Source organism: Hirundo rustica, chromosome 3 (assembly GCF_015227805.2).
Source record: "Hirundo rustica isolate bHirRus1 chromosome 3, bHirRus1.pri.v3, whole genome shotgun sequence".
Taxonomy (NCBI): domain Eukaryota; kingdom Metazoa; phylum Chordata; class Aves; order Passeriformes; family Hirundinidae; genus Hirundo; species Hirundo rustica.
Genome location: NC_053452.1, coordinates 59,941,436 through 59,958,036, shown reverse-complemented (window position 1 = coordinate 59,958,036; position 16,601 = coordinate 59,941,436). Strand labels below are relative to the sequence as shown.

Sequence of the window (16,601 nt, the reverse complement as noted above, 5' to 3'; positions counted from 1 at the left end):
GGTAAAAATCTCTGATGGGTAAAAAGATGATTAGACGACACCAATTTAGGTGGAAGTGTTGATCTGCGTGAGGGTAGGAAGAGTCTACAGAGAGATCTAGACAGACTCGACCAATGGACTAAGCATAATTTCAGGAGGTTCAAGAAGGTGAGGTGCTGGCTCCTGCACTTCAGTCACAGCAACCCCAGTCACTGCTACAGGCTGGGGGAGTGGCTTGAGAGCTGTTTGACAGAAATGGACATGGGAACACTGGCTGACAGCCAGCAGTGTGCCCAGGTGGCCAAGAAGGTCAATGGCATCTGGGCCTGTATCAAGAACAGTGTGCCAGCAGGAATAGGGAAGTGATCATCCACTGTACTCAGCACTGGTGAGGCTATACCTTGAGTGCTGTGTTCCATTCTGGAACTCTACCTTTAAGGGCATGGAGGTGCTGGAGCCTATCCAGAGAAGAGCAACAAGGCTCCTGAAAGGCCTAGAAAACATGTATTATTAGGAACAGCTGAGGGAGCTGGATTTATTTAGCCTGGAGAAAGAGGAAGCTCACTGGAAACCTCATCACTCCCTACAACTCCCTGAAAGGAGTTTACAGTGAGGTGAGGGCCAGTCTCTCCTGCTGTGCCTGCAGTGAGAGAACCAGAGGTAATGGCCTTAAACTGGGTCAGAGGAGATTCAGATCAGATATTTTTAAAAAGTTTTTTCACTGTTCAGGTGATCAGGCATTGGAATAGGTTGTGCAGGGAGGTAGTAGAGCCCCAGAGATGTTTAAGAGGGGTCTGGATCTGGCACTGTGTAATGGTTTAGTGGTTACAGTGGCAATGCCAAGTTTACAGCTGGACTGGATGATCTCAAAGGTCTCTTCCAACCCTGAAGATTCTAGAGTGAGACAAGTAATGGTAGCAGCGTGGGGAAAAGGAAGAAGATATTACACAAAAAGAGGTGTCTGACCACTCTTAAGGACACATCCATGGAACATACACATCGTTACATACACTGATGTGCTGAAAGGGTCACTAAGGTCCAGCAGCAACAAAACACAGGCTACTGGGGAGAAGAGAAAGCAAAAATGTGAACGGTGCCATCTCACCAGGAATAGTTGGTCTGAAATAGAGTTCTAAATGCTGAAATCCTACAGCAAATTCATCTGCAGGACAGCACCACACAGCATTAAGAAAGAGCAAAGAGCAAGGCTTATTTCACAAACATTGGTGTTACGTGACTAGAAAGAAACAGAGAAGATGGGACAGATGAGCTGCTATGAGATACCAGATCACAGTGACTTGTTTACTGGTTGCAGTAAAATTTCCACCACTGAATAGCATCCAGTACAGTCAGGACATGTCATCAAGCTGTTTTTCAGAATTGACAACCACAATAATTTGAGGTTTCAATTCTGAATTTTGTTTCAACAGAGGTTTCATATGAATAATAATTCAAATCATATTCTGACCAAAAAGTGGTGGCATGTTTTGTTTCAGGAGGGGCTCTTTGACTGGAGTCCTTGTTCAGCTTCCATGACGCACTGTGTTGCCACTTGCTATATGATATGCACCAATGGCATAAAGGATATAAAACCAAAGCAACACAAATAGGGAAAAAAAGATATAATTGTGTAAAAGAGCAGACTGGCATAGGCTTGCTATATTCCAGAGACAAAGAAATATTGAGCCTGAATATAAATTGTATCTTTCACAGCTTTATTTACTGGTCCCATAACAATCTGCAATGAAAAAGTATGCAATGCTGTTTTAATAAGAATGTATACTTTGGACTAAAATTCGGGTTTTCTGAGGGTTAGAAAAATAAAAATCCAGCAAACAGAAAAAAAACAACTGGTGTTTTGAAGTAATAAAAAAATAGTAATCTTATGACATAGATTCTTCTCAATAAATGGTAGTAATAAGGTAATATTACCACATTATTACTAAACAAACACATGGATGAGTTTTTGAAACTGTAAATGAGAAACATAATCAGGATTGTTATTGTAGATGATGCTATATCTCATTTGGACATAAGAATAACAGTTATTATATAACATGATATTTCAATAACAGAGCTTCAGTTACGGAAATATCATGGGGGAAACGTTGATAGTGGCCTTGTTTCAGATGATCCCTTTCATAACACCATCCAAAAAGCGTCACAGTAATGGCAGGTTTTGTTGGTTTTTTCTTACTTATCAAGCATCCATCTCTCAGGACCTGACTGAAAAAAAAGAAACAAGGAGTTTAATAGAGGAGTACCCATATGAACACACTATGACCTCATAAAGATGTGACAAAACAGGAAGAAGGTACGTCAGACCATATCTCTCACTGAAACTAGTGACTTCATTAATGTATTTAATATGTCTGATTAATCACTATGAACAGGTTCACCTTGGCTGCCATGAGACAGTTTACTGCATTGCTATCCTGCAGAGGACCTAGCAGGCCACAGCTCCACGGAGTCACAAAAACTTCTTTATTCTAGTATCATATTCCTCAATTCCTGTGCTATGTGTCAGAATGTGTAGTTTGCTTCTGAGTTTCTTTAGACCAAAGAAATTGCAAGAGCATCTCACTGTACTTAGCTGTCACGCACCCAACATGCCAGAAACAGAACTGCCTCTTGAGTTTATCCCACTCTCTCTCCCAGTCACTTCTGTTTAGCTGGGCATTACTTTCCAACAGCCTTCCACCACAAAATAAGAATCTGGACAGAATTTGTCCTCTGAAATAAAGCATGTAAGTACCTCATTGCCTGGCTCTCACTAGCCTGAAGCAGAAGAGCAGGCTGTTTCACCAGGTGCAGTAGCATGCCTGCTCCTCTGCACACCTTTCTGTCCTCAGGAACCTGCCACCTGTATTGAGAGACACTTTCACTTTTCATCTTCAATGCATTTCAAATTCCTCTGTTGCTATGGCATCTTCCATTTGGGACTTTCTAGCATTTGCAGTGTTCTCATTGGAAAAAGGCTCTCTGAGCAGTGGGAAGCTGAGCAGGCTGCCTGCTTTCAGCTACAGCAGACTGTCACTGTGCAGCTGGTTCAGAAAAGACAGACCTGTAGATGAATACAGCTACCACAGAGTTCTCTCAGAGAGAAGTGGTGACTGAGGATTCCAATCTTTGGGAACTTGGATTTTTATCTGGTGATGTTCATCCCTAATACTTCTCTACACACATTACTAGATCCGGCAGGCTCATTGGGTAACATTAAATACAGACCTCTTAAAGGCTGCTGTAGAGATGTCAGTGAAACTTGAACTAGTGTAGCTTTGAAGCCTTCCTCCCTCTCTGTCTTGCTTTTCTTACCACATGAAATCTAGGCTGAGTCACATTAAGCACGACCAGACATTGGTGTGAAGAAGGAAGCGGCAAATGCTCCCTCGTTTAGCAACAGTGAGGACATCAGCCGGAAAGGTGACTGCGCTGCCAGGGCTGGCAGAAACATTCACAAATGCAGTGCGAGGGGAAAGCCCCGCAGAATTCAAGTGCCACTGCCGGGACAAGGTGCCGTGGAGTTATCCCTGTTTCCCTCTGTACCAGTAGGCACCGCTCCCTGTTTCCTGCACAGCTGGGAGCTCGCCCAGGAGCAAGGAACTGACACCACTTAAACAAACAAATCCACCGAACAAACTACAGAAAAGCGAAGCGCTCCGGGCTACACGCGGCTGCGGACAGCGAGGGGGGAAACTTTATCTAGAGGTCCGCCCACTTTCCAAACATCTCTCCTCCCAATCCACTCTTCCCACCCCTGTACTGCACCCGCCCCCGGCTCTGCTATTTCCGGATGGTGGGGGCTACCTGGGGACTTACTTTGTGAAGCAGGATGCAAGTTGCTGCTAAATCAGCCAGGCTGTAGCGGGAGTCTGCCGTCAGACTGTGGTCCGGCTTCTTTTCTTGCGCTTAGCGAGAGCGTGAGGAAGATTGCTGCGCATTCCGAGGGTTAACCTTGCCTGGAGAAGGCTGTGTGAGAGGTCACTCCGGCAGCCACGCAATCACTGCCGAGCACTGGGCACACGTGAGCGGGAGTCGGGAAGTCAGAAGTCACTTCTGGCAACAGCGCGTAGTTACTTATGCCGTAACAGGACACCTTTTCCCGGGGTGTAAATAGGAATTTAAAGATACAGTGCTTTTCCTCCCCCAAAAGCAGAATGTTTCCTCTTGCTTCTACTGAATGGATTGTGGAGCGTTTCAGTTTGCTGCTTTCACGGACTACAGTCTTCTCTTGAAAACATTCCATTGTTAAAAAGAACCAATGTGCTTTGCCTCCTATGAGTCTATGTTTTCAAGAATGTTAGTCAGGTTACATGTAAACAACGTTTGTGCTTCAAAACAAGCCTGCAGAACAAACAGCAGAATTAGGCACACATAGAAATCTTAGCTGGGAACTCAAAGTAATCCGGTCCACTTGCCTAAGAAGCACAGGCTGCAGTGCCCACATCTGCCAGCGTGTCCCACCTGCTCCAGATGTTCGCTCCCCTTACCCAACACCTGCCGGCACACTCCCGACTCTCCCTCGCACTGGAAGGAGCAACCATTCCACGGGAAGACAGACATGCTCCTGAGAAATTGCCTGGTTTGAGCATTTGTGTTACAAACTGTTATCAACAATTCTGTGCTAGGGAGATTTTCACAGCCTAAAAATGTGAGCAGAAAGATTAAAATAGTCTCCTCCCTCATGAAGTACCTGTCATGGAATGATAACACATTGCAGTGTGCTGAGCAGAATAACTGTGTTTTGAAGGCACATGGTTTCAAGGCTGGTTTTCTTTTCCAAAGGAAATTAGAATCTTCAAAGGTTATGGTAATCTCTTGCTTACAAAAGTTTGTGTTCAGAAACGGGGCGGCAACAGTGTTATGGAAATGGCTGCTAATACTCCAGCAGAATTTACAAATAATGAAAAACTGCTTTTTATTGGGGTACAATCCACTGAATTCTACACCACTCATGGCAGAGGAATTTATTTTCTGTTGTTCCCAGTGTTAAGGCCAAGCCCATGCCAACCAAAGCCATCCTATAAAATCCCATACCCAACAGTCCAGCAGAGTATTGACTTCTGCTGCAAAATCAAGTCGCTAAATCAAAGTACAGTGACTATGCTGTTAGATGAGGCAATTTGAGAAATAGAATGCCATTTTAATTAGGAATATTAGTATTAATTGCCATTATTTTGATTAATTAGTGTTACAGAAACAAGTTGATGAAAGCTTGAAGATGTGCGATGAAATCATGGTGAAGCTTGATCTTTGTTTGAAGGGTCCTTTTCATACCACCTCCCAAAGAGTGTCACACTCAAAACTGGCTTTGATGTAGCATTCCGATTTATCAGACGTCCGTCAGTTAGCACCTGGTTATGAAAAAGTAAAATAAGCAGGACCATCATCAAAGCAGTACTATTGTATGGCAAATACAAAATAATACCTTCAGTAATGTTGATCCAGTTGAGAGAGCTCTAGTCTCAGCTGGAACTAGCAGAAGTCTGAGAAAAACTACATTTCTGTCTTGAGGAAGACCTTGTTCTGGAGGATTTGGGGGAACAGGGCAGAAGAGAATTGGCAAAGTGGACTTACTGTGTGAATAGAACCAGGAAAATCAGGCAGAATTAAAGCTGCACTGAACTCAAAGCAGAGGACAGTGATAACAACTAAGTTCTCCTTGTAGTGGCTTTTTGACCACTGATGTCTGACAAATCACAAAGGTGTCCCATTACCTCGAACTCCCCGGGGGCCAGCTGCACCCCGCTGTACAACACTTCTGGGAAGATGTAGCTGGTGCCAAACGTGCCGCTGAGGGAGAACAGCTCAAACTTGGTCTGAGCTGTCTCCACAGGCTGCCCACACGTGCTCAGGTTTGTGCTTGGGCACTTGAGCAGAGTGCAGATCTGGTGGGAGGAGGAGATAACTGTATTTAGCAAGACAGCAACATTGGCAGGAAAGCCTCACGTCATCAAAGCTAATGTGTGTCAGAGCAGGTGAGAGTCACAGGATCTTTTTCATAATCCTTGGGCAACTCCTTTTCAGATGTAGCTTATTTTTTTACCCCTTGGTCTGATTGGGAGTATTCCAGACCTGCATTTCCTTAGTCTTATAATTTTATAAATAGATTGTCTGTGACATAAGTGCAGCCAGATCACCTTATTTCATCTCTGAAGCCCAATCCTGTCTTTCACTAATTCTTTCGATCTCCAGTTGTCTTAATTGAAGGTTTCTTTCTCACATCTTTGTAAGATGAGATTGTGAATGGAAATTTTAGGCAAATGAAACAAAGTCCTCCACACAGGCACAGTGTACAAGTGCATATCCACGTTCTCTTACTGTTAATTGTACATGTTGCTAATGCTACTTCATTAGATTGCCTGGTAGTCCATGGGAAGTCTGAATCTGATGTTCCCTGTCTAAATCCTAGTTAACATAGGCCAAGGAGGTGAAGTTAGCATCTTTTGTTACAGTTTTGTGTTATTAGCTGCAGCACATAGAGGAAAGTAGGAATCACAATGTTGTTTCCTTTTTGTCATGAGAGTTAACTATCCAGGTGATAAATGTTTATGGTCTTCATGAGGAAAAATGAAATCGGGCTAGCACTCCTCTGATTCAGGATGGATTTGAAGGATGTTGTCTGGTTTTGCTGATAGGTGATGGAGTTTTCCTACATGTCTGGTATTGGGGGATAGAAGCATATTGGCAAAAAAATCAAAAGTATCATCAGCAAATATGGGTTTGTGTTGAAATGCAAATAAGCAGAGAAATAAGGAATATGTTCTGAGGAAATGAAAAAATACTGAGGGAAAAAGGAAGAGTAGAAATTCCTGTATTCTCTAGAACTTTCAATTCTGGCCACTTCCACAACCACTGAAATAAATTTTACTGCCAAGCTCACCAAGAACTGAATTTATTCAGTCTTGTAGCAGAGTCTGTACCAGCTGGTACAAAGAGGCCATGCTGACAGACAGAAGTAACTAAAAAAAAAGTATAATCTGCAGGCACAATAACTTAATTATGAAGGCAAAGGATATTTTCAAATATGGCTTTAAGCAAATTCAACTCACTGTCTTCCCAAATATTTGATATAAAGAGAGGAAGAGAGAATATTTCCACTAAAAGCCATAAGCCATTTAAGTAAGCTTCATTGCTATGATTTGGATAATGATAAAAATTAGCATCTTTGTGACCCTAACTTATGAGAACATCTCATAAAGATAGCTATGATCAAGTGATTTTTAACAGCAACTCTTTGATGAAAATACAGTGAGACCACATCTGGAGTACTGTGTCCAGGCTCCTCAGTACAAGAAAGAAAAGGAGCTACTGGAGGGTGTCTAGCCGAGGCCACAAAGATGATGAGGAATCTGGAGCATCTCTCTTGTGAGGAGAGATTGTGGGAGCTAGGCCTGTTAAGTCTAGAGAAGACTGAGAGGGATCTCATCAATACATACAAATATCTCAAAGGTGTGTGCCAAGAAGATGGAGCCAGACCCTTTTCAGAGGTGCCCAGCAACAGGATGAGGAGCAATAGCCATAAAAACGCAAGCAGTTTCGCCTCAATGTGAGGAAGAAATTTTTTACATTTAGGGTGGCAGAGCATTAGAACAGGCTGCCTAGGGAGGTCTTGGATTCTCCCTCTCTGGAGACACTCAAAACCCACCCAGATGCATTTCTGTGTAATCTGTTCTAGGTGACCTTGCCTTGGCAGGGGAACTGGACTATGTGATCTTCAGATGTCCCTTCCAACCCTAACTATTCTGTGATTCTGTGATACAGAGGAGATTCAGAACACCTACTGCAGATATTCACAGAAGAAAACCTAAATATATTGCACACCCCCCAAAATAGTGAGTACACCCTGGGCATTTAATAGAGGTTTAGAGACCTCTCTACTGCATTTGTTGTATTTGAATGCAAATAGGCTTGGAAGTTTTAGCAACTCCTTTCCATTACTGACAAACAGGGAACTAGGATTCCAGCAGAGAAGAGAGTCAGTCTTCCCTTTTTCCACCACAGAGCTGAAGGTTTCTCCCTGTAAATAAGCTTCCTAAAGTAAGTAAGCCCCTCCAAAGAATTACCTGCAGATAGTACTGTCCTTCAATAACATGAAGGCCATCAAAAGCACCCAGCACATAAACTTCATCATCTCTTTTCTCTGCCATCTTGTATCTCAAGTGACAGCAGAGGTCTTTTTGGCAGACAGTGAGATTCCCCCCAGGCTTAGTGAGCTCCGTGAAAGTAAAGGGGTCTTCAAAAATGATTCCTGTGAATTCATGGTCATTTTGTGAGAATTTTTCAACACTCAAAGCATATGAGTTCCAGCTGACAGCAGGCGGGGAGGCAGGAGAAAGACGAGGGTGTGCATCTAGTTCAGCAATGAGGAGGTGACCATCTTCGGTTTTCATGTTGTAGGAGTATGTTCTGGCTCCAGCTGGTGCATAAATGCCACTTCCTGAGGAGAACACAATATTCAGTCCAAGAAGAATTTTAAAAATCATATTGTCCTTCTAAGTGTCTCTACTGATAGCTTATCCACTATTCTACATAGACTACAGTAACTTTAGTCTCACCAAAGATGACCATTAGCAACTCAATACACACAGCTCTGCTTTGGCAAAGAATAGCATTTATTCCCTCAGATGATGTCTGTTCATTGTAGGCAAAGGCAGAGGATGTTTGGGTTTTTATATTACATTATGATTATATTTATGGCCTCCTCAATTCTCTTTTCTCCTGTATGCAATAGAGTTGATAATTCCTTTTTTTCTCCGCTGATTGATACGAAAGGACCAGCAACTGATTGAGATGATCCAAAACATAACACAGGCAAGTATCACACGCCTGTCCTGGTGAACAGGAGACACCAATTGTCCAGCCCCCTTTACACTGACTGAGAACTCCCCTCATGGGTGATTCACATCTGACCAGCATCAAGTAACAGAGGCAAATCAAAGTTCTGTCATACCCATCACTGCAGAAGCCTGTCAGGCATTTCAAATGAAAAGTCCCAACACAATACTGTGGTTGCACAGCTCAGCGAAGGGACTGGTCTAACTGAAATATACTATTCTGTAAGCTGAGCTCTAAAAAATCAATGCCATGTTCTAAAATGAAGACAGGGACTTCCTAGCAGTCTTACTACAACAGGCCTGAACATGTGTTTTTAATGGTTTTCCATAACGTAAAAGTCTCTCATTTGGCAGAATAAATGTAGCCACATATATGGTTTACAAGTATATTTACGGTTTGACATTCCATCATAAGACTTAGAAGTGGAGAGGAAAAGAGCCTTAAAAAGCTCGAAAATTTCTATTCAGGTATAGGGGCAGTAACCTACTATTGTTTAGAGCCATTAAAAGAAAAGATAATCCTAAGAAGCTAGAGCAAAGAAAACACTACACGTTTTGTTGTGTCTTGTATGAAGCCAATAGGAACAGGATCCATCATCTCTAAAATTTGGTGACTAGACTCTTTACCTTCCAGGTAAATAGATTATATTCCTCTGCAAAATCACTTTGTAGAACAGGGAATAAGAGATCCATGGTTATAAAGATTTTTGCACCAAGTGAAAATTAAGTTACCTGTCATTTCCATGCTAGTGTTGTGAGTATTGGCGGCTAAGACATTGACACGCATGCCCATAGCCCAGGCAGAGTGGAACTCAATTGCAGTCAGAAAGGGCAGGACATTCATCCAAGCTGTCGGGAAGAGCACAGTGTCCACCTGCATCTTGCTCACCAGGACCACAGCAGGCTCATAGAAAAGGATGTCAAAGCAAGTGAAAATGCCAAACTTCCCAAAAGGAGTCTCAAAGGTGACAGCTTCTGACTCTTTTGGATAATTAAACTGAGTTTCACCTAAAAAGAGATTATACTGTAGGGGAAGGAAAACAGAGAAATCAGTTAGAGGCACTTACTAACCATATGTCTTGGAGTCATCCCCTAAAGCTGTTCAGAATTACTCAAGAAAATTTTTGACCTGTGTTGGAAGCCCTCACAGGTAGTTTTTAGCCAATCAGGCTAAAAGTGTATAATCATTGTATTTAAAATAAGGAACACATATTACATATTGTTCTAGCATCTAGCTAGGAAAGCAGCCAGCTGCCTTCAGGTCTATTGATGTCATCTGCACAAGAATAATCTCTCCACTCCCCCCACCTAATTTATACTTCTGGTGACCCAAATGCAACCAGAAGAGGAACAGTAATGTAAAGAAGCATGGGGGATCTAGTGCCAAGAGACAAAATTTGTGACCTTGGTGTGGAGATGCTCAGAAGCACTGGAAGTACAGCAAGAAGCACAAGACAGTATTTGGGACACTGCAGAGTAGAAGACAAAGGCTGTGCTGATGAGGGAAATGCAGATGATCTCAGCCAACAGAAAAAACTGAACTTTGTGTCATTCTCAGCTTTCCAACATTTTCCTTCTTCCTTCACATACATATTTATTAAGAGTCATTTATTAATGTCCAGGTGGTCTGAAAGTAAATATGGACACCAAGCCAGAAAAGATGTTCAAGTTTACTTAACTTGTAATTCAGCACATGGACCATGGCAGGCTGGCCAAACTCACCCAGTTTGCTTGCAAATAGATATATAGGCACTGTCTCTAAACAACCAAATGAAATACTGGGCCCAAAGTGCATTAAATAAACTGACTTCACTCTACCCGCATTGGCATGATATCTGGCACACAAGTCATAAACTGTTAGGCACATAATACTAAAAGAGCAACTTCCATTGGGTGCAAATGATTCAATATCCTTATCTCTTTTTACACCCATCTTAGGTTCATTGTTTCGTCCAAATAATTCCCATTGCGCAAAAACTGTGCTAAAACAGCATCAGAAAAAAAGGTCCTGCCTCTCTGAAATCAGACTGCTCATTTACGATGAAATAGAGATGAGCATTGAAATCCTGGAACATGAAGTGGTAGTCTGGTGAAAAGCTGGCACTGAAAACTGAAACTGCTCAAGCGGCAGAATTTACAGAGTTAATGAACTGAGGAAGTCAACCAATAGCATAAGCCACTAAATTGCACTAGAGCAATCATTTTTCATTCCAGCCTGTTTTGAGAAACATGGCAGCAAATGCAAATTTGGCATCCATGCCTAACAGCACAAAAGATATTCTTTCAAATGATGAAGAAAAGCAAAATTCTGCCAGTGGACAATGACTGGCATCTAATTTTCTTCCCAAATTGAGACATTTTGGAAGTAGTGGAAAATTAGTTCCTGTCTCTGCAAGCCACTTTACCTTGTGGTAACGAGCCACCAGTTTCCCCTGTGAGTCAAAGACGACATCCGTATTGTACTGGTAGCGACCGTCCCCGGGGCAGCCGGGATCACTGGAGTCACACGGCTTCTTGTCCCCGATATTTGCAACCACATAGATGGAGTTATTTCTGGCCATGCAGCTGAGTCGTTCCTGCACTGGTGCTGCACCAAATCTAATGTATTTTAGGGAAGGAGAAAAAACCAAAAAATTAACAAAACCTGTGTTGTCAGTGGGGTCCATTTCTGGAGTGCCTGAGGTCATACCAGCAGCATCTCCAACCCTGCAGCCATGGCAGGATAGGCAGATGCACAGAGCTGCTGCAGTGCTTCCTCAGATTGCTTCCTGCCCCTCGGGGTAGGCCCTGGAGACCTCCCATTGGCCTCTGCAGGGACATGCCTGCCAGTCCCCTTCAGCACCTGGAACGTGCTCCGCAGTAAGCAGATAATCCTCCGGCTGGGACAGGGCAGGAGAGCAATCTCTGGGCAGAGGAAGACACTAGCTTGGTGACACAGAAGCAAATATTTTAGCATCAGGCATACTGGCACCTGAGGACTGCAGCTCTGGGCCCTTAACACGCTAAGCAGAGTTGAGCTGTGGGATAGTGCAGATGGTATGGTCAATGCAATTCAGCAATTCATTTCCTCCCACAGACAGGAGCACACAGACCTGTAACCCTGGCATGATGAGCAGTGGGCTATTAATTTTGAGATATGACATGGTGCATGTGCCAGAAACTGGCAGCACCACGGAAGCACCCATATCGGGCCATAAAGAGAGCAACCAACCCCCTTTGTAGTGTGGAAATGTCTACAGCTTTTCAAGGTGTGTGTGAGCCACACAAGGAGGACCTCCATTCAAGACACACACACATACAGCACCAGGAATAAAGCATGCCAGACACTGATGGCAAGTACTATATTCCCAAAAGCCACTAGTGAAACCCCTGATTTGGAACAGTGAAGAGGCACTCAGATCACCTCTGCTAAACCTTTGTGATGCACTAGAATAAAGACCTGCTGAGACACCCTGACACCCCACACTCCAACTTCAATGAAAGACTGTATATTTTAGCTACTTGTATCTCAGCAAAAAGTTGCACATCCTGCGCTACTCCCCATTGTGATTCTTCTTCTTGGAAGCACTGAGTTATTATATCCTCACAGGTATAATAACCTGCTCCTCATCAAGCAGGTGCAGAAAGCTGTGGTGAAAAGAGCAGACCACAGCTGTAATGCCACGGCTGAATGCTTACTGCTTGCTGTAGGAGTCTAAAGTCCACTGTTCAGCTACAGCTTAGTTTGTCACTGCTGGAACATGCTGTTTGAAGGACAGATCATGTTCTACAGCACAGCAGCTCTAGCAGTTCAGACTTTATCTTACCTTAATTGAGGAAAACCAAGATTAAAAGTTCCTGGATTTTTATCACTTAGAAGTTTGGACTTTACCTACTGACCTCATCACCTCTTATTATCTGCTCAGAGACTACTTCTTGGCTGTCCACAAAAATGGTTTGTGTGCTTTTGTTATATGTCATTTGTAAAAAAATCAAAAAATCAAAGAAATACTAGTGTTAATAATTTACAGTCAGTTCTATTCAAAATAGTGTGGAAAACTGAAGGCAGAATAAGAAGCAGGATATTCTGGCATCAAAAAAAAAGACATTTCCTCAACTTTTAGTAACCCAAAATCTATATGTAGCTTGAATTCTTCCTTAAAGTGTCTAAATTTAAAAAAAAAAGCCTTAATGTTTTATTCAATTAGTCATGGACATGCTATATATTTACCCATTTAACTACATTTAACTACCTTCATACTCAATTTTAATTAAAACTTATGTCAGAGTAATTAGCAGTTCTTAGTCATTTAGGGTGAGCTGCTCAAGACTCCATGAGATAATAGGCTGCAATCAACTAAACCACTGCAGAAGGAATCACCTTGAGGGGTCGGTGCAGGGAATCCAGTTCACCACCGGATCAGGGATATCCTCCAGGTAGGGGTAGATGGATTCTCTTGTGAATCGCCAGCCATAGATGCCATCTTCAGGAGTCACAATGATGTGGGCACCCTGTCACAACAGGCTCCATTTAAAGGTCACCCATCAACAGACAACCACGAGGGTCAGCAGGAGCAGAAAACACCAATGGACAACCCTCACGGTACCCCTCATACCTGCTGGGCAGCTTCCTTGATGGCCCCTTCCAAGACATCCATGTTTTTGTTCATCAGGGCCAAAGCATCGCTGGGAGAAACGGGCTCCTCGGTGGGATCCGGCAGGATGACGGCGTGCTCGTAGACGGCTGCGATGAAGGTGTCAGAGGCAAGGGCCTGAAGGGCTGTGAGTGCAAACACCACAGCGGGCAGGAGAGCGTGGGAAGGGAGCATGGCTGCAGCCTCCCAGCTCCCACAGTACTCTGCAAAAACAGTGCCAAAGGAAAATGCACAGAAAAGAGAAGGGGGACAAAGTTTATTTTGAAAGAGGGAGGAATGAACTTCAGATCTATTTAAGCATTACCTTAGAACCTAGTGTGACATATAAGAAAGAATTGCAATACACAGTAAGGATGTCACAACTGAACAAACTTAAAATGCTGGGCAATGCCAAGACTAACGGGGCCAGTAAAAAAATAAGTCATTAAAAACATATCTAGAAAGAACAGTCCAATTTTTCTTGTTATACTTTTCTCTCTCACTGATTACAGCAAGACTTTTCCTATCTGTGTGGGCCCAGCTCTGATACCCATGTGGATATTGTCACCCTTGGAGCTAGTCGTCTGTCAGTTCTGAGTGGCAAACATCAGGGTCATAAAAACTTATCTATTCTAGTATCATATTCCTCAATTGCTGTGCTATGTGTCAGAATGTGTAGTTTGCTTCTGAGTTTCTTTAGACCAAAGAAATTGCAAGAGCGTCTCACTGTACTTAGCTGTCACGCACCCAACATGCCAGAAACAGAACTGTCTCTTGAGTTTATCCCACTCTCTCTCCCAGTCACTTCTGTTTAGCTGGACATTACTTTCCAACAGCCTTCCACCACAAAATAAGAATCTGGACAGAATTTGTCCTCTGAAATAAAGCATGTAAGTACCTCATTGCCTGGCTCTCACTAGCCTGAAGCAGAAGAGCAGGCTGTTTCACCAGGTGCAGTAGCATGCCTGCTCCTCTGCACACCTTTCTGTCCTCAGGAACCTGCCACCTGTATTGAGAGACACTTTCACTTTTCATCTTCAACGCATTTCAAATTCCTCTGTTGCTATGGCATCTTCCATTTGGGACTTTCTAGCATTTGCAGTGTTCTCATTGGAAAAAGGCTCTCTGAGCAGTGGGAAGCTGAGCAGGCTGCCTGCTTTCAGCTACAGCAGACTGTCACTGTGCAGCTGGTTCAGAAAAGACAGACCTGCAGATGAATACAGATACCACAGAGTTCTCTCAGAGAGAAGTGCTGACTGAGGGTTCCAATCTTTGGGAACTTGGATTTTTATCTGGTGATGTTCATCCCTAATACTTCTCTACACACATTACTAGATCCGGCAGGCTCATTGGGTAACATTAAATACAGACCTCTTAAAGGCTGCTGTAGAGATGTCAGTGAAACTTGAACGAGTGTAGCTTTGAAGCCTTCCTCCCTCTCTGTCTTGCTTTTCTTACCACATGAAATCCAGGATGAGTCACATTAAGCACGACCAGACATTGGTGTGAAGAAGGAAGCGGCAAATGCTCCCTCGTTTAGCAACAGTGAGGACATCAGCCGGAAAGGTGACTGCGCTGCCAGGGCTGGCAGAAACATTCACAAATGCAGTGCGAGGGGAAAGCCCCGCAGAATTCAAGTGCCACTGCCGGGACAAGGTGCCGTGGAGTTATCCCTGTTTCCCTCTGTACCAGTAGGCACCGCTCCCTGTTTCCTGCACAGCTGGGAGCTCGCCCAGGAGCAAGGAACTGACACCACTTAAACAAACAAATCCACCGAACAAACTAAAGAAAAGCGAAGCGCTCCGGGCTACACGCGGCTGCGGACAGCGAGGGGGGAAACTTTATCTAGAGGTCCGCCTACTTTCCAAACACCTCTCCTCCCAATCCACTCTTCCCACCCCTGTACTGTACCCGCCCCCGGCTCTGCTATTTCCGGATGGTGGGGGCTACCTGGGGACTTACTCTGTGAAGCAGGATGCAAGTTGGTGCTAAATCAGCCTAGCTGTAGCGGGAGTCTGCCGTCAGACTGTGGTCCGGCTTCTTTTCTTGCGCTTAGCGAGAGCGTGAGGAAGATTGCTGCGCATTCCGAGGGTTAACCTTGCCTGGAGAAGGCTGTGTGAGAGGTCACTCCGGCAGCCACGCAATCGCTGCCGAGCACTGGGCACACGTGAGCGGGAGTCGGGAAGTCAGAAGTCACTTCTGGCAACAGCGCGTAGTTACTTATGCCGTAACAGGACACCTTTTCCCGGGGTGTAAATAGGAATTTAAAGATACAGTGCTTTTCCTCCCCCAAAGGCAGAATGTTTCCTCTTGCTTCTACTGAATGGATTGTGGAGGGTTTCAGTTTGCTGCTTTCACGGACTACAGTCTTCTCTTGAAAACATTCCATTGTTAAAAAGAACCAATGTGCTTTGCCTCCTATGAGTCTATATGTTTTCAAGAATGTTAGTCAGGTTACATGTAAACAACGTTTGTGCTTCAAAACAAGCCTGCAGAACAAACAGCAGAATTAGGCACACATAGAAATCTTAGCTGGGAACTCAAAGTAATCCGGTCCACTTGCCTAAGAAGCACAGGCTGCAGTGCCCACATCTGCCAGCGTGTCCCACCTGCTCCAGATGTTCGCTCCCCTTACCCAACACCTGCCGGCACACTCCCGACTCTCCCTCGCACTGGAAGGAGCAACCATTCCACGGGAAGACAGACATGCTCCTGAGAAATTGCCTGGTTTGAGTATTTGTGTTACAAACTGTTATCAACAATTCCGTGCTAGGGAGATTTTCCACAGCCTAAAAATGTGAGCAGAAAGATTAAAATAGTCTCCTCCCTCATGAAGTACCTGTCATGGTATGATAACACATTGCAGAATAACTGTGTTTTGAAGGCACATGGTTTCAAGGCTGGTTTTCTTTTCCAAAGGAAATTAGAATCTTCAAAGGTTCTGGTAATCTCTTGCTTACAAAAGTTTGTGTTCAGAAACGGGGTGGCAACAGTGTTATGGAAATGGCTGCTAATACTCCAGCAAAATTTACAAATAATGAAAAACTGCTTTTTATTGGGGTACAACCCACTGAATTCTACACCACTCACGGCAGAGGAATTTATTTTCTGTTGTTCCCAGTGTTAAGGCCAAGCCCATGCCAACCAAAGCTATCCTATAAAATCACATACA

General features: G+C 43.7%; 1 protein-coding gene across 1 annotated transcript; it reads right to left on the bottom strand.

Moving 5' to 3' along the window:
• Nucleotides 1-5,101: 5,101 nt before the first annotated feature.
• Nucleotides 5,102-16,539, bottom strand: LOC120749836 (pantetheinase-like). Its single transcript, XM_040057686.2, has 8 exons — nt 15,392-16,539; nt 13,412-13,653; nt 13,177-13,307; nt 11,222-11,414; nt 9,549-9,840; nt 8,046-8,419; nt 5,697-5,867; nt 5,102-5,333 (listed from the first exon to the last, which is right to left on the bottom strand). Exons 2-8 carry the CDS (start codon nt 13,622-13,624, stop codon nt 5,214-5,216), a joined length of 1,494 nt encoding a protein of 497 aa, XP_039913620.1. The 5' UTR covers nt 13,625-13,653; nt 15,392-16,539; the 3' UTR covers nt 5,102-5,213.
• Between the last annotated feature and the right edge of the window lie 62 nt (nt 16,540-16,601).

Coding starts and splice junctions, on each gene's coding strand:
- LOC120749836 (XM_040057686.2), bottom strand. CDS start 13,624: ATGCTCCCTTCCCACGCTCTCCTGCCCGCTGTGGTGTTTGCACTCACA. Junction 5,868..8,045: donor AAGGACAGTACTATCTGCAG/GTAATTCTTTGG, acceptor TCCTCCCACCAG/ATCTGCACTCTGCTCAAGTG. Junction 5,334..5,696: donor TGGCCCCCGGGGAGTTCGAG/GTAATGGGACAC, acceptor TTTCATAACCAG/GTGCTAACTGACGGACGTCT.